General features: G+C 34.1%; 2 protein-coding genes and 1 long non-coding RNA gene across 6 annotated transcripts; 1 reads left to right on the top strand and 2 right to left on the bottom strand.

Annotated features, from left to right (window-relative positions):
- The first annotated feature begins 5,072 nt into the window (after positions 1–5,072).
- Positions 5,073–7,324, top strand: LOC133824554 (E3 ubiquitin-protein ligase WAV3-like). Of its 2 annotated transcripts, none has more exons than XM_062257456.1 (5): positions 5,073–5,158; positions 5,456–5,524; positions 5,645–6,204; positions 6,296–6,642; positions 6,717–7,324. In XM_062257456.1, exons 2-5 carry the CDS (start codon positions 5,473–5,475, stop codon positions 7,312–7,314), a joined length of 1,557 nt encoding a protein of 518 aa, XP_062113440.1. In that variant the 5' UTR covers positions 5,073–5,158; positions 5,456–5,472; the 3' UTR covers positions 7,315–7,324. The 2 variants fall into 2 exon arrangements, with proteins under 2 accessions (XP_062113440.1, XP_062113441.1); XM_062257457.1 differs by having other exon boundaries at positions 5,081–5,158; positions 5,460–5,524.
- Positions 7,325–18,477: 11,153 nt separating this feature from the next.
- On the bottom strand, positions 18,478–19,644 carry LOC133821687 (uncharacterized). Of its 2 annotated transcripts, none has more exons than XR_009887741.1 (2): positions 19,552–19,644; positions 18,478–18,912 (listed from the first exon to the last, which is right to left on the bottom strand). It is a non-coding gene; the product is annotated as an uncharacterized LOC133821687 (long non-coding RNA). The 2 variants fall into 2 exon arrangements; XR_009887740.1 differs by having other exon boundaries at positions 18,478–18,659.
- Positions 19,645–22,743: 3,099 nt separating this feature from the next.
- LOC133824553 (uncharacterized) lies at positions 22,744–23,981 on the bottom strand. 2 transcript variants are annotated; one of them, XM_062257454.1, is made up of 2 exons: positions 23,141–23,981; positions 22,744–22,826 (listed from the first exon to the last, which is right to left on the bottom strand). In XM_062257454.1, exons 1-2 carry the CDS (start codon positions 23,967–23,969, stop codon positions 22,792–22,794), a joined length of 864 nt encoding a protein of 287 aa, XP_062113438.1. In that variant the 5' UTR covers positions 23,970–23,981; the 3' UTR covers positions 22,744–22,791. The 2 variants fall into 2 exon arrangements, with proteins under 2 accessions (XP_062113438.1, XP_062113439.1); XM_062257455.1 differs by having other exon boundaries at positions 23,150–23,981.
- Between the last annotated feature and the right edge of the window lie 640 nt (positions 23,982–24,621).

The raw sequence follows: 24,621 nt of genomic DNA, 5'->3' as shown, positions 1-24,621 counted from the left end.
CTATAAGCTTTACTATTGTTGGCATAACCAACAAAAGCACACTTTATGGCTCTTGAACCTAACTTTATTTTATTACGTTCGTTTTTCTTGCAATATGCAAAGTACCCCCACACTTTGAAGTACCCTATGTTGGGTTTTCTTCCTTTCCATAACTCATATGGAGATATCTCATTTTTCTTCATCGGTATTCGATTAAGAATGTGACAAGCGGTTAAAAGCTCTTCACCCCATAAGTTGAAGTTCAACTTAGAAAACACCAACATAGAATTTATCATCTCTCGATAAGTCCTATTTTTCCTTTCGGCAACACCATTGTGTTGTGGTGTATAAGGCGCAGTGCACTCATGAATTATACCATTTTCTTCACAAAATGTATTGAATTCATTAGAGAAATACTCTCCTCCTCTATCACTTCTTAGCACCGTAATTTTTTTATTTAGTTGATTTTCAACTTCTAATTTATACAATTTAAAAGCATCAAAACTCTCATCTTTATGATTTAAAAGAAACACATGGGTATATCTACTAAAATCATCTATAAAAGTAAGAAAATACATTTTACCACCTCTAGTTAAAACACCATTTAATTCACAAAGATCACTATGGATTAAATCTAGTAAATTAGATGATCTTTCTACACTAGGAAATGGTTTATTAATCATTTTTGCCTTAACACATGTTTCACATTTACCATAGTTTTTAATATTGCATGCAATCATACCACATTTTACTACTCTTTTCATGGTTGAAAAACCTATATGCGATAGTCTGAGATGCCACAAAAATAAAGAATCATACTCAACAATATAGGCGGAATTAGCATTTTTATTGATAACATTGAAAGTTACATCATTGGTGCACAATTTAACCATACCCTCACAAGAGTACCCCTTTCCCAAAAATACATTAGATTTGGTAAGTATAAGTTTACCGAACTCAAAAACGGCTTTAATGCCAGGCTTGCCAAGAAAATCACCACTTACCAAGTTTCTATTCATTTCGGGAACATAAAGTACATTCACTAATATAACTTTCTTGCCGGAGGTGAAAAAGACTTCAATGGTACATTTGCCAAGTACCTTGGATTTGCCCTCATTGCCCATTTGAATATCATGGTTTCCCTTTGACTCTTCAAATGTCTTGAACAATGATTTGTCATAGGTGACATGGACGGTGGCACATGTATCATACCACCACCCTTTCACCTTGCCTTGGACCGCATTCACCTCACTAAGGGTAGCAACTATGTTTTCCTCTTAAGTTGCGTTCACCTTAGGTCCTTGTTGGTCTTTTCTATGCCTAAACTCTCTAGCATAGTGACCATTTTTCCCACACACAAAGCAAGGACCTTTCTCGCCCTTAAACTTGTTTGGGTTGGTTTTTGGACCCAAAGGTTTCTCGTTACCCTTTTTCCCTTTGTTTTTGGGATGTTTTGGTTGTGACACCGCATTTACTTTGGAACTCTCCATGAGACTCATCCACAAGTTTATCTCTACATATCGATTCCTCTTCGATTCGAATATGCTTTTGGATTATCTCCAAAGAATAATCCTCATTTTTATGAATGATTCTTTTCCTATAGCTCTTCCAAGTTGGTGGTAATTTAGCCACTATAGCACCAACTTGAAAGGCCTCGGGAAGCTCAATCTTTAAAACTTTCAGTTTGTTAACAATAATTTGTCATTCATGAATTTGAGGAAGAATAGGTTTATCACCAAAAAATTTGAAATCAAAGTATTGAGATATCAAAAACTTTTTGGTACCTTCCTCTTCCGCCTTGAACTTTTTCTCAAGTGCATCCCATATCTCCTTTACCGATTTGGTCTCATTGTAGAGGTCATAGAGCCTATCGGATAGGGCGTTGAGGATATGACCCCTACAAAGGAGATTGTCCTCCTCCCTCTTCCTTCTTTCTCCACCTCCTCGGGAGTGTCCTTGTCGGATGGTGTTGGGAGAGGTTCTAGAGTGGATTCTAGGATGTAGGTGATTTTGAGAGTGGTTAAAAGGAATCTCACCTTGTCTTGCCACCTAGTGAAATTGGACCCATCAAACCTATCCAACCTCACTAGGTCTTGATTCATGATTTTGATGGTTTCACCTTCCATTGAAACAAACAAAGGATTAAGCTTTTGAATGTTAGGAAAAAATACATCGCCTCAATGGAAATGGTAAGAAAAATACAACTATATGCAATATATTACAAATAAATAATGATTGATTAAAAGTAGTGATACAACTCTATAACTGAAAATTACAAATAAAAGGAGAAGGAGAAGGAGATGTAAGATGATAGAAATAGAAAGTGCAACTCTATTACAAAATATACAAATAAACTAGAAGTGTTTGAACAAAGGAAATAAAAGGATTACAACTCTTAAACAAAAGTACAAGTAAATAGAACAAGAAGAAAAAGAAGAAAAGCAATAGAAGAAAATAAGAACAAGAACAAAAACAAAAACAATAAACTCTCACTCACACAACCAAAGTGAAGAGTATTGGGGATCACCAACTTGAACAAGGTTTGAAACCTTTGTCCAAAAGCTTATTTCTCCCTAACTCAAGCACTAAGGGATCTCTCACAGATATTGGAAATGCTTTCTGGATTTATCAAGCCTCAAGGTGTTTCTAGCCAAGTGCTCTAATGGATAGAAAATGTTGTGTCTTTCAAGTGAGCTATAGGCTCCTATTTATAGAGTTTACAGACACCCTTTAAATTTCAAATTCCACCAACCCCCATGGCTGTTACCAATGTTTAATTAGATTAATATGGAATTAAAATTGAGATTTGGGAGTTATTTGGGTTTTTGGAACCGTTCAAAACATTTGGAAAAAACTGAAAAATTGGCCTGAAATGCACCTATGGCCGCGGCCAGGGACATCAGTGGCCGCGACCACTGCTCTCTATCCCCCAGGCCGCAGCCACAGCCACAGCCCAGTTTCAGCACTTGAAAATGTGATGTTTTTCCAAACGGTTCCAAACCCTCCCAAATGATTTTGTAACTCCCAAAACACATTATTAGGGTTAAAATCATATCTCTAACAGCCATTTCACATATGGCTTTATGAAATTCATCTCAATATTGTGCAACACGAAATTTACACAATAAAGGGTAATATTTGGAAGTTACAAATCTGTAACACCAAATATGTTACACTATTTGGATATATCTCATATATCTAAATATTGTAACTCTCTATTATATGTTACAATATGTGACACTCTTTGTCACATTTATTTAATCTAAAACATTATATTATAATATAATATTACATTATATTATAAAATAATATAACTGTAAGGGTGTTCATCAAACCGACAACACCTTTCAAACCGTTCACACCGCACCACAATTTGCGGTTTGAAACCCTTCAAAGTGTGGTTGCAGTTTGCATTTCTGGCAAACCGCGTTGTGCGGTGCGGTTTGCGATTTTGAATTTTATAAATATGTTTCAAACCACACAACATCGTTATATATATTATTTTTTATACATTTTTTTCAATTTTACTATATTTAAACTTAATACATATATATATATTTATATAGTATAATATACACAATATCTAGAAAAATCATAATATACAGAATATTATATGTTTCATAAGTTGCTAACACATATTCTACTTCAACCTAAATATATTCCTCATTAATTAAAATCTTTACTTATATATCACATTCTTTCCTTTGTTATTAGTTTGTTGTATTTTTATTATTTTGCTATAAGTTTATTAGTTTGTTGTATATTTATTATTTTGTAAAACACTCTTTACTTATATATGAGCTTTATAATTAATCTTTATTAATTATAATGTTTAATTGTTAAAATATTTGGCGATAGGTATAAACCGTCCACACCACACTGCATTTTTTAGGTTTATGCGGTGCAGGTTGCAGTTTGGAAAATTGCTCAAATTGCATATGCGGTGCAATCTAATAAATTGGCAAAAAACTGCAATGCCCGCACAACAAACACCCCTACTAGCAAGACATATTAGCTAGTTGAGGTCTATGTACGTACATTTAAGAAGATAAAGCTATTTTTAAGTATAATTTTTTTTATGGAAATGAGAAAAGTGTTGTGTTGGATTGAGTATTTACTTTAAGATTTGTGAATTACACCTTTGATTATTTATAGTTCTTGAGATTCTTTATTTTAAGATTACCAACTCAATTTAACAAACAACTTAATTAATGCGGAATTTAAACAATTATTTGATCAGATAGATATTCTGATGAATCAAGACAGATTGAAGATGAATCATAATATACGAATAGAAAGTAAATAAACTAAAAGTAACGTGACACAAAGTTTTTTACGTGGTTCGGAAAACCTAGTCCAAAGGAAGGAAGATATATATGTGCACCAAAACCAATCTTGAACAGAAAGAATGTCAATTCTTGAAACACAACAATTGAATTAGAGGAGGGCATCCGGTTGGAACCTAAATATATTCCTCCTTAATTAAAATCTTTACTTATATGTTACATTTTTTTCTTTATTATTAGTTTGTTGTATTTTTATTATTTTGCTAAAAGCTTATTAGTTTGGTGTATATTTATTATTTTATTAAACACTCTTTAGTTGTATATGAGTTTTATAATGAATCTTTATTAATTATAATATTTAATTGTTAAAATATTTTACTATAAGAATAAACTGTCCACGCACCACACCGCATTTTTTTTAGGGCTATGCGGTTTGAGGTTTAAGATATGTGAGTTACACTTTGATTATTTATAGTTCCAAAATTTTGAATTATAAAATATAAAAAAAAAATTAAAAGGTATATATATAAAAAAAAAATCAATCTAAAGTTGTTTCTTCATACGTACATAATTAAAAAGTAAGTAGTCAAGGAAGGAATTAACAATAACGACAGCAAAGCATACTTATCCATTTATCCATTTTCTTTTATCTATTAACTTTTGTGTGCTGGAATTTATCACTCAACTCAGTTAACTTTTAATTTAACTAGAGCTAAAGTATAGATTAACCTATGGTTAAGTTATGTGAACTAAGAGTAAGTGTATGTGGCTCTTCTATATAATAGAATTGTCTTAGTTCATAATAAATCAAACACAACCTTTATTCTTTTGTCAGAAGCAGAAGAAAGAAGGAGATATAGTGAAGGCTTCATCCACAGAACACCACCCAATATGTAAGGCTTCAATATTATTATGCATGGCTTTGTTACATTTATTATATATAATAAATGCAATAGTGTTAAGATAATATTCTATATATTTATATTTATATGTGCATGCATGCATGCTTATTACTATAAAGAACATGATGTAGTCATGTCATGTGCATGGTTTGGCGAAGTATAAAGATTTTGTATGTTTAATTGTTAAACAAATTAATTTGTAATTACTGGTATAAAATAATAAGCACACGTACGTGCATGTATATGACCAGTGTTGTATCTTTTTTCGTGCATGAATATTTGGATTAGCCAGTATTTTTGGCAAAATGAGCTTCAACGATGATCAGCCGATTGTTGCAACTACCCAAGATGTATCAGGTTTGTGTTTGACATTATTTTTCCATAAATTAATATCTGAATATTATATTTCACAACTAATATTAATTGTGTTTTTTTTTTTTTGGATCATATTTGAATTTGGGTCGATGCATGTGGCAGAGGAAAGATACAGGAGTTCATTTGTAGCAGGCAAAACAAAGTTGTCAATCATCAACAAGACAGAGGCGCCACTAGAAGAAACGAAATTCAAGGTGATGTTGGAGCTGACAGGGTCAGGACTCGGAAATGATAGACCAGGAGTTGATCTTGTGACGGTTTTGGATGTGAGTGGGAGTATGGCGGGTGAGAAGTTAGAAAAGATGAAGATTGCCATGCAATTCGTCATCAAGAAACTCAGCCCAATTGATCGTCTGTCAGTTGTGACATTCGAGGCTAATTCGAAGAGGTTGTGTCCACTGCGCCAGATTACTGAGAGTGCTCAATCTGATATTGAGAATCTAGTCACTGCTTTGGTAGCCAACGGTGGCACCAACATCACTGCCGGCCTTCAAACTGGCTTGAAAATCATCAATGACCGCACTCTCAGTAGCGGTCGTGTGGCTGCTATCATACTTATGTCTGACGGTGAACAAAATGCTGGTGGTGATGCGGCCCAAGTTGACATCGGCAATATTGTGCCCGTCTTCACATTTGGTTTCGGCACAAAACATGATCCAACGGTATGTACGTACGCACATGCATGTTTCATAGCTATTCACTACTTCTCTTTCTCTCTCTCTCTCTCTCTCTTATATATCCCTTTCTCTCTAGGTGCTCAATGCCATTGCACACAAGAGCAAAGGAGGAACATACTCAGATGTCCAAAACCAAGACAACTTGAGCATTGCATTTGCCGGGTGTTTGGCTGGGCTTCTGACTGTGGTTGTTCAAGACTTAGAGCTAACTGTCACACAAGTCGAAACCGAATCAACCATTGAGAATGTGCGTGCTGGAGCCTACCCTCAATCTAAGGGCAATGAAGCTGGCTCTGTAACCATTTCATTTGGTGATCTTTATGACAAAGAGATACGTAAGGTCATGGTAGATCTTGTTCTTCCTTCTGTTGGCAAGCGAGCAGGCCCAGGGGCAGATATTATACAGATCGATTATACTTACAGGTACGTATAGCTAATAAATTAATGCTTAATTTTGTAAAGATCATCATCATCAATGTTTCATTATAATTATATAGCAATGGAGGGAAACCCTTTTTCGCAAATACACTGTATGCTAACGTACGTCGCACGGGGGCAAATACGGAGGAGAAGGAGGAGGTGTTGGTAGAGGAGAACCGTCTTCAAACTGCAATGATGATAAAAGAAGCAAGATCCATGGCTGACCAGAAGAGGCTTGAGGAGGCTCGAGACAAGATCCTCAATGCCCAAAGCATGCTTAATGATGAGAAAACCCCTGATAATCCATTGATTGAGATGCTGAAAATTGAGTTGCAACAGCTGCAGAGGTTGATGAAATCACAACAGATGTATGAAAACAAAGGGCGTCCTTTTGCACTCTCTTCTGAGACATCTCATGATCGCCAACGTTTCGCCACAAGAGGAGATGTGGAGAAGCTGCGTTTATTTGCTACACCACGTATGGATGCATACCTTGACCAAGCCAAGGCATTTGATGAGGACCCATCCAAGCCATTGCCCACTTCGGACCAAGATATGCTCAAAGAACTCGCTGTAGATCCCCTTGGTACCATCGCTGGAGCTCTTAGCTACTATATTCAGTCTTCCATTCAGTCCCTTCAAGCCATTGACAAAATATTCAACAAAGCTCGTTGATCATATACATATACATATGATCTTATTAATTAATATGCATGTGTGCTTTAATTATATATGTACTCCTTGTTGTCGTTTCTGCTTTTGCTTAATTCAGTATTTAAATAATAAGCCCAGATCATAATAAAGTGGTGTGCATGAGATGGGATATGTATGGTTTGTTTGGTTTGTATGGTTTGTTTGGTTTGTTGGTTGCCTAATAACACTTATTTAATAATGGTACATTTCCTTAATTTTCAAGTTATATATTCTTTTTATTTTTTAACCTTACGAACTCATCTAATATATATTTGATTTATAAATGAGTAATGGGAGACAGATACTTAAATTTTACACAATTTTGACTCACAATAATGTGTGTTAAGTTTTAATAATGGATAATTTTAAATGGAATCAAATCACTTTTAATTTTTAGTTGAGATTAGCTACACACGTGCAAAGTAAGTGTCTCAATCATTACTCTTTATAAAAAAAAAAATTTATTCTTTCCCCCTACACAGTCACAAGTATCAAAGTTATGCAAACACTACACAACTATCAAAAGTCATAAATGATGTAGTCATATAAGAGCACCTCTTATGTAGTTTAAAAAAAAGTGGTGCATTGTTATATTTAGCACATTAAAATAAAATAAAAAAAAAATTGTTACCTTTTGTATATTATTAATAAATATTAAATGAATTGTTGATTTTTTTTAGTTAATTTTGTATCTTGTACATTGGAGCACAATTATAAATATTGAATCAAATATAGTATTTACTCATTTTGTGTGCCAAATTTGGCACAAAATTTACATCTTGCATTGGATATGGTCTAAATGTTATCGTTATCTTCAATTATACTATTTGTAACTACCAAACAACTGTAGTGCTTATATTTATTGACATTAATAAATTAAGGAAAAATATCAATTTAGCTCATGTGTTTTGCTTGAATACTTGATCGACCCTTATATTTTGTTAAATGACAAATCAGACCATATGTTTTGCAAAACATATCAAAATGATACCCTGAGCCCAATTTTGGTCAAATAATTTTTAAATATGACCAAAATACCCTAGAGTTTTATTAATTAATGAATTAAAAATAGATTTCCAAATTAAAATAAATTCAATTTAATTTAGAATAAAACTATTACTTTTTTTTTATGTAAAATAGTAAAACAAAAATTAAATCTGCTAACAATTTGATATTAAAAAGGAAACCCTAACTTTATTTTCCTTCTCTTTCTCTCTCCTACCCGACCCTCTCTCTCCTTCTCTCTTGTCTACCTCTCCTTCTCCACTGCCATCCATGGCAGCTCCAGTGTACGAGATCCGCTGGCGATACGCGCTCCACCAGCCTCCTCCTCTCATCGTCGCATGGCCACCTCGGAAGTTTGGAGGCTCGATTTGAGTCGTATGATATCGTGCGTGGCGACGAAACCAGCTCACTAGAATCCTTGGACTCCAAGGTTGTTTGCTTCTATCTGACCACCTCAGCCCGTCGTGGGTTACACTGTCACCACCATTAGCTTCCTCGTGGTCAGGGCTTTAAAGCCAAGCATCTTCTGTGACCAACCCTCCTTCCACCTGTGAACTCATCCCATATTCCCATTCACATTTTGTACCAACTCTCTGATCTGATTTTGTGTATTTGATGTCATTAATATCTGTAAATATACTTGTAGGAAGATCAAATGGAAGAGGTTTCACACGGGAGAGTTTGGACCGGTAAAGATGCAGCATCACGAGGTTTAGTCGATGCAATAGGAGGTCTCTCTCGGGCTGTTGCAATAGCAAAACAGAAGGCCAATATACCACAAGACAGAAAGGTTTGAAGATCAGTTTTCATCAATCAGACTATCTTTTCTGTTGTTATCAGTATACATGTGTTTTTTGTTTTATATTTATTACATCTTCGTCACCCAGTCAACAGAAGAAGAAGAAGAAGATGATGATGATGATATTAGAGATTTAGGGTTTAGGGAAGGGAAGGGATGAGAGGAGTTAGGTTTAATTTTAATTTTGTTTTAGTTTTAGTTTTATTTTTTATATATTTTCATTGTTTTATTTATTTTTAAATCAATTTAATTTATTTTTTTTATAAAATTCAATATTAATTAGATAATAAAAAAAACTTGAAAATAATGAAATGGGGGCGATCTTTGACACAAAAGGTAAGTTATATTTAATCTGGACCATTATAATCTCTAGTGATATTTCTTTATATGATTGCTTATTAATTCCCCATTCATTGAATGTTCTCAAAATTATTTTAATGCTTTCATGCTTCTTCGAATGCTCACTTATTTATTTCTTTAAACAGTCCCTCAATTCTTCGAGTGTTTACACAAAATTTTATTTCAAAAAGAAAGAATGGGCATAAATAGATCACCCCTTTGACCCATCTCATCTATTTATACCCCATCACTAAGAGCTAAATGACCTACTTGGGTTTTGTCCAAAAAAAATGACCAACTTAATTGGGCTATAATGGGCAAAAGCTAATTATGGTCAAGTACACAAATATAATTATATTAGGTAAATCAAACCAGCACTCATGAAGACTTTACTTGATGCACTTCCTACTATGATTTTATGCTGCCTAGTATATAATTCTTTCTATTGTTATATTTTACAATTCTATTGCTACTAATTTCAAGTTATTTTGCTCCTAAATTTTACTATCAAAATAATTTCAAGTTATTAATAATCCAATTTTCTATTGAACACTATTCTGTTCGCTACCATTTTTCAAGTAAGTGGTAACTAAATTTAGGGTAGCGAAACTAATTTATATTAAAAAAAAATAGGGCATATTTTCGAGAAAAAAATTGCAACGTAAGTTGTTTGCTTTCCATATGAGATATGACATATTTACAAATTAGGTGAAGTCTTGCATATCCAAGTAAATTTCAAACATAGATGCATTCTAGCTAATAACATTTGGGATAATTAAAATAATATTGGGTATGTCATTTTAATTTAAGTTAATATTAGTAGATCGCTTAGATAGTGTCTTTAGATATTTTAAACTAAAATAAATATATAAGAGTCGCTTATTTATTTGTGTGCATACTTTTGATGGAATCTCATTATGAGAAACTTAGAATAAGTTTAGAATATTTTGTGGGGGTTATATAGATAAGTCTGGCGAGACTTTAGACTATGATTTTATAAGTTGAAGAGTGTAAGGGCCCAAGATGTTGGACTTGGGCTCGAGAATTATTATTTATAAATAAATGAAGTTTAATCTTTGGATTTTAGACTTAAGATTGGATTAACTATTTTGGGGAAAAGTAATTATCTAAGCAACATTTTGGATTTTCGAGAAGGATAATTTAGTCACTTTAGTCCGGGGGCTCGGGTTTGAGCCGAATTTCAAGAATGTAATTTTGAGATAGGTTTTTCCTTAAATTGTTTTATTAAGAGACTTAGTAAGCATATAACAAAAGTGCAAGTGGGGGTAGTGGGCCATATCTTATTCCATTTATACATACTTCTTTTATATGTTGTTCAGGCCATTGCTTAACTCGAGTTAGCTATTAATTTAACTAGAACTAGGGTAGATTAACCTAAGGTTTATGTTAACTAAGAGTACTGGTTATGAGTAAGAGTTAGCTCATAATAAGGCTATTATTGAAGTGAATGAAACTTGTGACTACACATTTCACACGCATTCAACTTCAATTGTTAGCCTCATTTGTGATAGTTGCTCTCTTGAATTTTGTAAAGCATTAACCTACCCGGCCTCTTCATGTCAGTAGCATATTCAAAGATAATTTTAGACCAAACTTTATTTAAGGAAACAACTTGTATGGGGAACGAAAAAACTGAAGTAGGATATAAAAATACTAAATAAAAGGGATGTGGAGAGATGAAAAGTTCAAGAATGTTGCTTCAACAGATTGAGTCACTACAATGATATAATAACCATGTATTCTGGCTAATAATTGTTGATATATTGAAGTTTATTAGCATAGCTCTAGTAAAACTTAATAGCAATTATATTGTTGCCTATCACTTAACATTTACAGTAATACATGATTAGACTGCTTGGTCGAGCAAAGGTATGAAACCAATTTGAGGCATCTAGTTCCTTTTGTGCTGGCAAGACATAGTTGAGATCTATGTAGAAAAATGTTAGAAGATAAAGGAATTTCTTAATTTTAAGTTTTTTTTTTTATAGAAATGAGAGAAATTGTGTGTTGGATTGAGTATTTTCTTTCAAATTTGTGAGTTAACTTTGAATACTTTTACTCTTAGAATAAATTTAAATTATTAAATTTCAAAAAACAATTAAAAAGTATACATAAAAATCAATCAAAGGTAGTTTCTTCATGCATTATTAATTAAGTAGCGAAGGAAGGAATTAACAATAAGGACAGCAAAGAATTAATGCTTGCATATACTTATCCATTTATCCATTTTTCTTTTTATCTATTTGCTTTTGTGTACTTGAATTTATCAGTACTTAACTCGAGTTGACTTATAATTTAACTAGACACTACAAGAAAAATGATTTTTAGGAGCGATTAAAAATCGTCCCTAATAATGTTGTTATTAGCAGCGACAGCACATTTTTGCCGCTAATATCAACTCAAATAAAAAAAATTAAACAAATTATTATTAGGGGCGACTTTTGTAATATTAGGCACGACTTTAATTTGAAAATTTTCTGGAAAAGAAAAACGTGGAATTTTTCCCACCTAATTTTTTTCCCGACTATTAGCAGCGACATGTGTCGGTGCTGATACTATGACACATTGATTAAAAACAACATTAGTGGCGCCCAATATCAGACCCATGCCTCGACTTCTTCTCCTTCATTTCGCCACTTTTCTCCAAAATCCCCAAATCTGAAACCCTCCCCCGAGTCGTCCCCTCCCGAAGCCCACCCACCCTCTCCCCGAGCCCACCCAGCCTCCCCAGAGTCGTCGCCCCTCCCACTACAAGAAATTCCATTATTAGCGGCGGGGGACTCCGCCGCTAATAATGTCCAAATCCGCCGCTAATGCTAATAATGTCCAAATCCGCCGCTTATCCCCATTAGCGGCGGGCCTCCGCCGCTAATACACCGCGCCTAAAAAGCTGTCGCTAATAATGATTATTAGCGGCGGACTGACACACCCGCCGCTAATACCCATGTCCGAGGCATTATTATTAGCCGCGGGGTCCGCCGCTAATATTGTTTTTATCATTTTTTTAAATTAAATTTTAAATAAATTAATATTTATTAAATTTAATTATTTTTAAAAATAATTTATAATATAATTTAACAAAAATAAACATTTAATTAATTTAAACATAACTAACATTAAAATTAATATAAATAGTTTTAATATTTATCAACCTAATAAATATCACTATAGTCATTAAAAATAAATAAAGTATTAATTCAGTCCAAATATATAAACTAGTAACTAAAGAAAGTTTCTTCTATTTCTCTTCTCACAAAATATCAATAAATAATTTAACATTATTTATTTCCATTGAACTAGTCAATATGATATTTTTATAATTAATAATTAAATTAATTATTCAAGGCTACTAAGTTCATTTTGATAAGAGATGGCATAGGAACCATGGATCCATGAACTCAAACTCCAATAAGTTATCGTGAATTTATTTATAACAAATAATCTCACTACCTTATTAATTCCTCGTGACTCCACTATAGACTCAGAATTGCACTCTTGAACTCATAGAACGCTTTACCCAAAATGTAAATATGTTATCCATTGTTATAACGGTAACCGTCATTCAATCCTTTATAGATGATCTACTAATGAGACGGGTGCAAATTATCGTTTTACCCCTCATTGGTATTTTATCATTAACTCCCACTAAGTTCTTTGTAAATGATATTTCCGTAAACTTAATTACAAAAATGAGTACTCTATCATTTAACACTTGAACCAAGCTATAAGGAAATCATCGTTTCACTTCTTAAACAGAAGCTATAAAATTTCATGTCTATGATTAATACTCCCACTCAATTATACTATCGAATCTCCAATATGTAAGTATGAGCTAGTCCGTAGGATAAGCTGATAATGAACAAATCAAAAGACTTGAATAATATAATTAGCAGAATACTAATCACTAAGAATTAAGATTGAATTGACCTATGGTCAATGTTGTGATATGATTAGAATAGATAATAACGATATTTACTTATCTTATCAATAATCAATATCGGTCCAATCCAATGTCTTGGAAAAGACATCACACCTCAAATGTGTAAATAGATCATATCGTAGATTACCAGATCAGTGAAAATCAAATGCACTAACTTAATCTTAGGACTCGTTATTTTGAATATATAATTACAACTATAATCTACTGTGACCTAGTCACTATAATTATAATTATTTATATGTTTGGGATTTTATAAATGTTTGTAGTATTATAATAATCATGTAATAAAACAAGCAAGCAATACAGTTGTCAAACTAAATGATTTTTACATCTTTTATTGAAAATATAAAATTGTGTTACATGTCCGACATGGTTTTATAAGGGCATAAAACCCAATATATATATATATATATATTGGTCGTTAATTCAAAAATCAAGACACGTCTTTAAACGATCGTTATTTTGTAGCCTCTAATCTTATATTGAGGCTAATTTCTCATTATAACATTAAACGATGTACTCCCTTACAGTAAATAAGAGTAATAGATAGACTGGTGAATTTGCATTAGTAAATATACAAAGAACAAGGCCCACTATGACCTCAATTACGTATCTTTTTGTCATAAAATTCACCAAACATAATAGTTACAGGACCATCGTAATCATCATTTTCATCATCATTGTCATTGTCAACATCATTATTATAATGTCTTCCTAATTCAGGACTGTTACACTATGTATTAGAATTTGTGCTCAACTCGCTAAACGAGACATTTGGACTTAAATTGTGTAATTAAGATTGACACAGGGTTTAGTTACTAAAAATTTTGGTCACACAGTAACTATTTCATTAAAAATGGTTAAATTTGATACATGGGATCCCAAAATGAGTTTATCACTGTTACAGACCCAAAATAAATACAAAAGGTCGACCTAACTGGAAAAATTAGGGTCCAACCCTAGTTCCAACAGATACCATCGGTCGTGGAGGTCGAGCAGGCCGCATATGTACACTCTGCCCCTGAAGCTCTCCAACTCATGGATAGTCCAGTTTTTCCTTCCCTTTACATGCACCATATGGCACTGTGAGTCGAGGCTCAGCAAGAAAACATAAACATGCTCATAAACATTTAATCAACAGATTTCATAATCATGATTAACATGTCTAGCAGTAATAACCAACCATATGTGTGCATGCATTTAATCCATTTAAGCAGTTATGGAGCCACATCGGTGCCCATCGCACTATTCCTTTTGGAAACGGCTATAGAGTCAGTCAAGTGTGCACCACGCTCAATGTTCCAAGCAGCTATAGAGTCGTACAGGTGTATATCACGCTTCTATATTGGCCCCGCCATTATGGCCTGCATTCTGCACGCTAATGTCGCCCATGGCTTATGATGAACTTCTATATTGGCCCTACCATTTCGGCTTGCGTTCTGCACACTAATGCCGTCCTTGACTTATAAGCTGAGCTTCTATATTGGCCCTACCATTTTGACCTGCGTTCCGCACGCTAATGCCGCCCTCAACTTATAAGTCGAGCTTCTATATTGGCTCTGTCATTTCGACCCACGTTCCGCACGCTAATGTCGCTCTCGACTTATGCTTCATCATCATATATGACGGATAAACCCTAGACTTGTAAGCCGAGATTTTCAATCAAATATAATAGATAAACTCGACTTATAAGCCAAGCTTTTCAATCAAATATAATAGATAAACTATTGACTTATAAGACGACATTTTCAATCATATATAACAGATAACCCTTGACTTATAAGTCGAGTTTTTCAATCAGATATAACATATAAACAATCATTACTTAACACAAGTATGCATAGTGCAACCAACATGGTTAGTAAAACGTTCTAAACATGGTTATAATTATGTTTGATAACTGGGCTCAAGCCCTAACCACAGTCCAGGTGCAATTTTCTTACCTCAAGTCTTGAGCACGCAAATATAATGACCTTGAGTGCGATCATTTCCTCCCGGTAAACACTAGTCACAACCATAACAAAGAATAACTATCAAGAAACGAACTAATAACGACTTCCGAACCAAGTCCTAGCCTCTGGGACCCTGAATTCTACTAAACCGAGTAGTAGAACCATTCCCGAGCCTTTAAGTTTGGGTTGCCACGACCCAAAACACATTTTTCTCATTTTTCCCATTTTGAGCTGTGGTGCCCCCCACTAAGGACCGCATCGCTCAACTAGGCAGAGAGCACCCAAAAATCCATGCACCTGCGCCGCGGCACAGCCCACCAAACGCCACGGGGCAAAGGCGGTTCAAAGCAGGGATGTTCATCTGGGTCGCAGGGCCCCAAGAATAGTGTCGTGGCGCGACCCTGCGAACTCAAAAACAAGTGATTCTAGAAATCGCAATTGACCCCAAATCCATTCCAAAACACAGTTTTCACCATAATAATGGTCTCAGCAACTCAGAAACATAATAAACAAACCCTAAAACTCAACTGAACTCAATATCAAAGTAATTCTTTTGAAACTTTCAAAACCAAGACCAAAGCTTAAAAAAACAGAGTTACCTTTGCCAAGGACGATTTCTAGTTGTTCAATAAGCTTAACAGCCTCTAAGTTCTCCCAAAGCAACTCAATTCCAACCAAAGATTGTTTCTAAACCTTAGATTTCAAGAACTCTCATCAAAACTCAAAACTTAGAGAGAGAGAACGTGTGAGAGGAGAGAGGAAATGAGACTTCTATTTTTCTGAGTTGATAAACTCAGCCTCTAGCCTATACATTCAAATGGTTCAAAATTACCAAAATGCCCCTACTTACGTTCCTCTCAAAGCCCACTAAGGGCAAAATTGTCATTTTACATTCCCGTCTCTCCTAGCACTTATAATTCTCAATTAATTCTGCCAATCCCATAATATAACTCGTACAATTCACACAATCACATAAATATCCAATTAAATCACATATTAACATATAATGATCAAATAATGCCCTCATTGCCCCCTAATCAAGACACTAAGCCTTACAATAGATGTATGAAACGGAAGGGCATCCTTTTGCGCTCTCTTCCGAGACATCTCATGACCGCCAACGTTTCGCCATGATATGAGATGTGGAGAAGCTACGTTTATTTGCTACACCAAGTGTGGACACTTGCCTTGAGCAAGCCAAGACATTTGCTGAGGACCCCTCCATGCTATTAACCACTGTGGACCACGATATGCAGGAAGAACTCGATGCAGATCCCCTTGGTCTCATTGTTGGAGCTCTTAGCAACTTTATTGAATCTGCCATTCAGTCACTTCAACCCGTTGACAACATAATCAAAAAAGGTCGTTGAATATAATGTGTGCTCGAAAAATGTGTGCCTTTATAATTCATTGTTGTTTTAAATAATGTGTTAAATAAACCAAGAGACGTGGTGCTTTGTGGTTTGTGGCTTTTAAATTATGTGCTAAATAAACCAAGAAGAAAAAGTATAGACAACCCCGCATTAAGCCTAGCCTTTTTTAAATTATGAACTAATCATTTGTCACATGTAACCAAAACAACTGCATAAAATAAATTTTCATATAAATTATGAGTCTGCAAGAGAATATACATGCCCTATCATCTTTAGGTATAGTATGAGCATTAACCAATAGATAACTAATACAAAAATTAAAAAAACATATCTAAATTATAATTGTGTCTGGTAAAATTTTTGTTTTTGAATTTTTGAAACACAAAAATAGAAATATTATTTTTATTTTTAAAAAATAAAAATATGTTTGGTAACTATTTTTTTTTTTTTAATCAAAAAATATTAAATGTGTTTAATAATTTTTATTTTTATTTTTTGTTTAACAATATAAAATGGGGTATTGATTTAAAGAAGAGAAGAAACAAAAAGTCAAAAAGGATTTAAAATTTTTAAAAGTGAAAAAATTATATTTTCAAAATTTAATAAATTTTAAAAAATAATAAATAAAAATAGAATTATCAAACACTATTTTATGTTTAATTGTCAAATTTTTAATTAATTAAATAAATAAAATTAAGAGTTACCGAACAGCACCTATATAAACTAACTATTCCTACATGAAGTAACTATTGATTTAATTTTATTGCTCAAACAAAACTATTAATTTAATTTTATGTTTTTATAATTTAGATGCCACCAATTAAATAATATCTTATCAAACTCAAAATCCAACTAGATTAGCTACATTAAACATACATGTGTTCAAAACTTATGAAGTAAAATACATTAAAAAATAATTGATTTCCATTCATATTCATAGTAAAATATTAATTGCGTACATGGCTTAGCAAATATGTGTGATTTTTCTTACCAATTGTTGATGAAAGAGATTAGATGGCGTTACTAAAAAAGCAATATAAAGATTTTGATCTTGAGTAATGTTAATTAATTAGGACAATGTATTTTATAATTTTGCAATTAATGCAATCTTTTCTATCAACAATTGAACAAACAAATAACATACACAAACTTAATTGTCACTATTAAATGAGATATACTTGAAGATTATCATGCCAAAAGCTAACACATGGTTGTAAGGGCATCACTATTCTCATTTAAACAATTTTTTCCCACCTCTTCCAATAACTATGAATACTCATAACAATATATTGTATTGCCATCTCCAATTAAGAGCAATTTGGAAATAATGTTAGAGGTAGTGTCATTAAAGAATGTATCTTGTGAAATAATATTGAATTTAATAATTTCTTCTCAATTTTTATTTGTACCTGTTCATTTATTACTATAATAAATAAAATATCATTTACATTCCAAGAATATTAATGTAAATTTAAAACTTGGTGTATAAACAACTATATACAAGTAGATTAAGATTTATAATCTATGACATACTCTTACTCAAACAAGCTTTGAAATTTAAATATTAAAAAGAAAAATCTAAATAGAAACCCACAAAGATGGGCATTTTACACCAAAAAAAAGAAGTAGAAGCTCCAAAAGATGCAAATTCAAGAGAAAGAAAAGAGTGAGGGGCAAAGGGCAAGTGAGCAAGTGAGCAAGTGAGCAAGGAGAAAGTTCACTAACATAATGCACAAATTATAAGAAAACTACAAACATGGATTGTGCTTAACACATTAACTAACCATTCATGTTCATGTCATTACCTTCTAAAACCATTGAACAACACTTGATGATGCTATATAGCATCTGTATAACCAATATACCATTATACTCAGTGTTGGCTTTCAAAGCATCCACTGTAACAATAAAAAGATAATTTAGAGAGTTGCACAAAAACATACAGTGAAATATGCTTAATGATTTGAAGGAAGTATAAACTTTGCTGCCAACACATGATGCATAGATAAGTTTATATTTTGGATTTGGTTTTAACAGCTACACCACTTCACGAAATCTGGGTTTACTTCACATTTTCCATTTGTTTGGTTCAAAAGCCTTGAAAAGAGCATTGGATGATCTTCCAGTGGCAGCTTAAGATGTGACAAGAAACTAAAAAATATAACCAGATATAGACAATCAATGCACTATCTCTATTTCCTTTATTGCTTTTTCATTCAGACACATGCAAGGTACTAATAATGATTTTTTTTTTTATGAAATAACTGAAATAAAAATGTTTGAAGCCAAGAAGAACAAAACTATTAAATCTAGACGGTTAAGCAAAGTCAACAGCCAAAAACAGAACAGAATAGTATGATTAAGCCAAAATAGGACAGAACAAAACACAAACATGGATTGAAAACTAGAAGAAAAAACATGATATAGTATAGTGATTTAAGTATGTGAATTGTCATATGGAATAATCTATGTTATAAGTAAAATTTCTAATAGACATCATTAACTTTGTAATCCAAATGAACCCAGACAATTTTATAGGGAATGGAAAGTGAATAGACCAAGAACTTACTACCAAGTATTATACAAGTAAAGGTCCTAGCAAAAAGTGAAAAAAGTGTATCATCTAATAATTTTCTGACACAATGAACATAATAATCAATACAGAAATTTTTCATATGAAATAAGTTAAAGTCGCATGTTTAAATGCACTTATAAATGTATGTAATCAAATAATATTTCAAACACAAGTACATGGGTGCACTCTTGACTGAGATTGTAACATTTGTTTACCTTTGATCTAATCCGGACACAAGCTTTCTTTGCCACAATTGCATCTAGCAACTCTTCTCTGACTGGAGTCGGTTCATCAAGAATTTGGGTGTGTATTGCGGAATGAAAAAAATGGAGAAAACTTTTATTAAGCTTGAATCAGTTCAAATTCACATTCGAGCATCAAGACTAATATATAGAACAAAGCAGCTAAGCTTCACAGAAGTCTAACAGAATTCGTTGAAAAAGCCCCAACAACTCTGCTTAACTAACTCAACTAATAAACTAAGCTAACAAACAAAATAACGGTAACAAACAACCGTCATAATACAACAGAAAGGATAAACCAATAATGCTAGTCCTAATACCCCCCCCCCCCCCCCCCCTCAAGATGGACTGTATATGTTGTATACAGACATTTTGGAGATGTGAGAGTTGAGAACTGGTGAAGTCAAGGGCTTCGTAAAGGCATCTGCTAGTTGTAAGGTGCTGGATATAGGTATGAGTCTGATCTGAGATGTCTTGATCTTATCCCGAATGAAATGACAGTCCAACTCTATGTGTTTAGTTCGTTCGTGAAAAGTGGGGTTATTAGCTATGTGGATGGCGGATTGATTGTCACAATAAATGAAGGAAGGATGCGGTTGAGGAATATGGAAATCTTTGAGAAGGTATTGAAGCCAAGTAACTTCACTGGTTGTAGATGCTAATGCTCGATATTCGGCTTCAGCTGAGCTTTTAGATATGGTGGGTTGTTTCTTGGTTCTCCATGAGATGAGGCAATCGCCCAAAAAAATACAGAAGCCTGTTGTTGATCTTCGAGTGATTGGGCAGGAAGCCCAATCGGAGTCTGAGAATCCTCGTAATTGCAGAGTAGAAGATGCAGAGTATAGAAGGCCTTGACCTGGTGTTCCCTTAAGATATCGAAGTAGATGGTGAATGGCTTGTAAGTGAGGTGTACGAGGAGCAGACATGAATTGACTCAAATGATTGACTGCATAGGTAATGTCTGGACGAGACAAGGTGAGATAAAGCAAGCGGCCAATGAGTTGGCGATACTGAGAAGGATTGGCAATGAGTTCCCCATCTTCATTATTTAATTTGAGCTTAGGATCCATGGGTGTTTTGCTAGGCTTGCTCCCTGTATAGCCAGTATCTTCAAGTAATTGTAAGGTGTACTTTCGCTGAGAGAGGAATAAGTTGTCTTGTTTTCTGGCTATTTCAAAGCCTAGAAAGTATTGAAGGTTGCCAAGTGCCTTAAGCTTGAATTTCTGGTGCAGGGAGTTTTGTAGTGAGCGTAAGACTGTGATGTTGGGACCAGTGATGATGATGTCGTCAACATACACAAGTAGTGCAATAAAAGAGTCTTCAGATCCTCTTGTGAACAGAGTATAATCGGCCAAAGATTGAGTGAAACCTTCTTGTAACAAGGCATCCGAGAGCTTTTTGTACCACTGTCTGGATGATTGCTTGAGGCCATACAGGGACTTATGCAGTTTACAGACCAAATTAGAACCTGCATTTAGAGAAGTAGATAGATTTAGTCCTTTAGGTAGAGTCATGTACACCTCTTCATTGAGGTCGCCATTAAGAAAGGCATTGTTAATATCTAATTGCAAAGTATGCCATTTTTTTATAGTAGAAATAGCAAGCAGTAGTTTAAGGGTAACCATTTTAGCAACAGGAGAGAATGTATCAAAAAAATCAAGCCCTTCTTGTTGCGTATAACCTTGAGCAACAAGTCGGGCTTTATACCGTTCAATGCTACCATCACTGTTATATTTAATTTTGTACAGCCATCGGCACCCAATTGCCCTTTTGTTGGCTGGTAATTCTGTAATAGTCCAAGTGTGATTGTTGTTAAGTGCATCAAGCTCCTGTTGCATAGCTTTTACCCAATGATCATGCTGCACAGCCTCTGAATAAACTTGTGGTTCTTTATGAGATGAAACTGCAAAGACAAAATTTTTGTAAGACTCAGATAACTTAGAATAAGATAGGACTTTAGATAAAAGATGAGGTGTGGAGGATTGATCTTGAATGAAAGAGGAACATTCAAAATCTCTTAAATAAGCTGGTGTTTTGGTAACTCTGCTGGATCTTCGAAGAACAGGAGGGACAGAAACTGATTCCATGAGTTCTTCATTAGGTGCAGATGAGTCGATGTCCATGGTTTGTGAATCTGCCATGTCATTGTTATTTTCCTGTGCAGAAGAAGGGGCAGTAATGCGAGACATAGGAGGATAATCACTATGCATATAATCAGTAATAGTAGTATGAGGTAATACAGTTTGAGAAAAAGGGTCCAAGTTTGGACTATCAGCATTAAGTTTCTGAAAAGGGAAGATTTGTTCATGAAACACAACATTGCGAGAAATAAAAAACAGTTTATTATGTATATCATAAAGTTTATACCCTTTAATTCCTTTAGGATATCCCATAAATACACAAGTTCTAGCCCTTGGTGAAAACTTGTGTCTATGAGCAGTGAGAGTAGAAGCAAAGACTAAACATCCAAAGGCACGTAAATGATCATAAGCAAGAATTTTATTAAACAGTAACTCATATGGTGTTTTTCCTTTTAGCAAAGGAGTAGGTGTTCTGTTAATTAGATAAGCAGAAGTCAAAATGCACTCAGACCAGAATTTGACAGGAATTTTAGCTTGAAAATATAATGCTCGAGCCACATTAAGTAAATGCTGATGCTTTCTTTCAGCAATTGCATTTTGTTCAGGTGTTTCTACACAAGTGAACTCATGCAGAATTCCATATTTAGAAAACAATTCCTTGAATAACAATTCGGGAGCGTTGTCAGATCTAAATGTTTTAAATATGCATTTAAATTGATTTTGAACATAGGACAAGAAAGCAGGAATAATGGTTGAAGCATCAGATTTAAAATTCATCAAGTATACCCATGTGAATCGAGAATAATCATCTACTAAAGTAAGAAAATATCTGTGATTTGTGTGTGATGTGATATGATAAGGGCCCCAAACATCACAATGTATAAGATCAAAAATTTGACTTGAAAATCTGGTTTTATTATTAAAAGAAAGCTTCTTTTGCTTAGCAATCGGACAGATATAACAGGGTTCATGTTTATGCAAAACAGAAATATTACAAGGCAAAATATCTTTGAGTAAATGTAATCTCTTATTGGATGGGTGACCTAGGCGTGAATGCCATATTTCAGCAGAAACAGTAAGTATTGAAGATGATGTCGGTGTAGTGTCAAGTATATACAGATCATTGACATTTCTACCCCTTCCAATCATCTTCTGGTTGGCCTTGTCCTGTATATGAAAAAACTCAGATGTGAATTCAATAGCAATAGAAGTATTGTTAGTAAGGCAACTTACTGACACAATGTTGTATTTGAAATTTGGTGCATACAACACATCATTAAGAGTGATATACTCATTTATGCACACTGTACCACTTTGACTAACTAATACAGATTCGTTATTAGGTAATATTAATTTAGTAGTAGAAGTTTTACATAAAACTTGAAACAATTTTATATTACCACAAATATGCCTTGTAGCTCCGGAATCGATAATCCATGAATTATTTAAGGTAAAATTGGAATGATGAGATAGCACAATACCTGAGTTACCTATGGAAGTAGATGGATCTGTGTTATTCGTACCATTGTGCTGAGATGCGAGCAAACTCAGTAATTGCTGATATTGACCAGTTGTCAATTGAGGCAGAAAAGCATGATTATCCGATGGTGCTGTGTTGAGAGAATCCTTGGTTTGTATATGATTTGCAGCAGCTTCATCAGGTTTGTTGCGTTTATTGTATCCAGGAGGATAGCCGTGTAGTTTATAACACCTTTCTATGGTATGCCCAAGTACATTGCAATGGCTACAAAAAGGTCTGCTTTTCTTTTGAGGATGATTCTTGAAATTTTGATTGTCATTCTTTGGTGCAGAATTCTTGTCACTTTTGAAAGCAAAAGCCATGGCATTATTAGAATCATTACTTGCAAAAGCATTACCTTTTTGATGTTCTTCTTGTGTCACGAGATGAAAGACTCTGTTTACTTCCGGCATTGGGTCCATGAGCAAGATGCTTCCTCGAACTTGAGAGTATGAATCCGAAAGCCCCATGAGAAATGACATTATGTACTCCATGTGATGGTGTTCTTGAAGTTTTTTAACACCTCCACAAGTGCACCCATGACAAATACAACTTGGCCTGTAATTTGTTAGTTCCTCCCATATAGTTTTGAGCTTTGTAAAATACATGCTTATAGTCTGATTTTCTTGTTTCAGATTCATGAGTTCTTTTCTCAAATTAAAAATATGAGGACCATTTCTTTGGTGGAATCTAACCTTAAGATCTGACCAGATAGTTGAGGCAGATTCATCGTACAATATACTAGACGATATTTCTTTAGAAACAGAATTTAAGATCCAAGAGATTACCATGTTGTTGTTCCTGATCCAGGCAGTTTGAAGAACAGGATCTGAAATTGATGGCTTAGAGATTGAACCATCAAGGAAGCCGATCTTGTTTTTGACCGAAATGGCAAGAAGCATGGCTCTACTCCATGAAGTGTAGTTGTCTTGTCCTGTTAATGGCTGTGATACGAGAGTGTTGCCCGGATTGTCTCCATGATGCAAGAAATAGGGATTTGACGGATCTTCCAGAGGATTCTTGATCATAGTGAGCGGTATGCTTGGATTACTTTGGGCTGACTGTGTTTGAGGATCTCCAGGAGGATTTGAGCTTTGATCGGTCGAAGATTGAGTTTGAGGATCTGTAGCCATTTCTGAAAGTTCGAAGTTTCGAAATTGAAAGAATCAAGAAGGCGCTGAAATGCAGAAGACAATGGAATGCAGCAGAAGAAATTTGATGAAGAACGGATCGGAAGTTGAGCACGGCGTCGTCGGAACTGTGCACGAGAAGCCGGAGATTGGATCGGAAAACAGGGAAGCTTAACCTTCCCGCTCTGATACCATATTGCGGAATGAAAAAAATGGAGAAAACTTTTATTAAGCTTGAATCAGTTCAAATTCACATTCGAGCATCAAGACTAATATATAGAACAAAGCAGCTAAGCTTCACAGAAGTCTAACA

This window comes from Humulus lupulus, chromosome 3, assembly GCF_963169125.1.
Source record: "Humulus lupulus chromosome 3, drHumLupu1.1, whole genome shotgun sequence".
Taxonomy (NCBI): Eukaryota; Viridiplantae; Streptophyta; class Magnoliopsida; order Rosales; family Cannabaceae; genus Humulus; species Humulus lupulus.
Note: the sequence above shows the minus strand (reverse complement) of the source record. Positions and strands in the feature narration are given on the sequence as shown.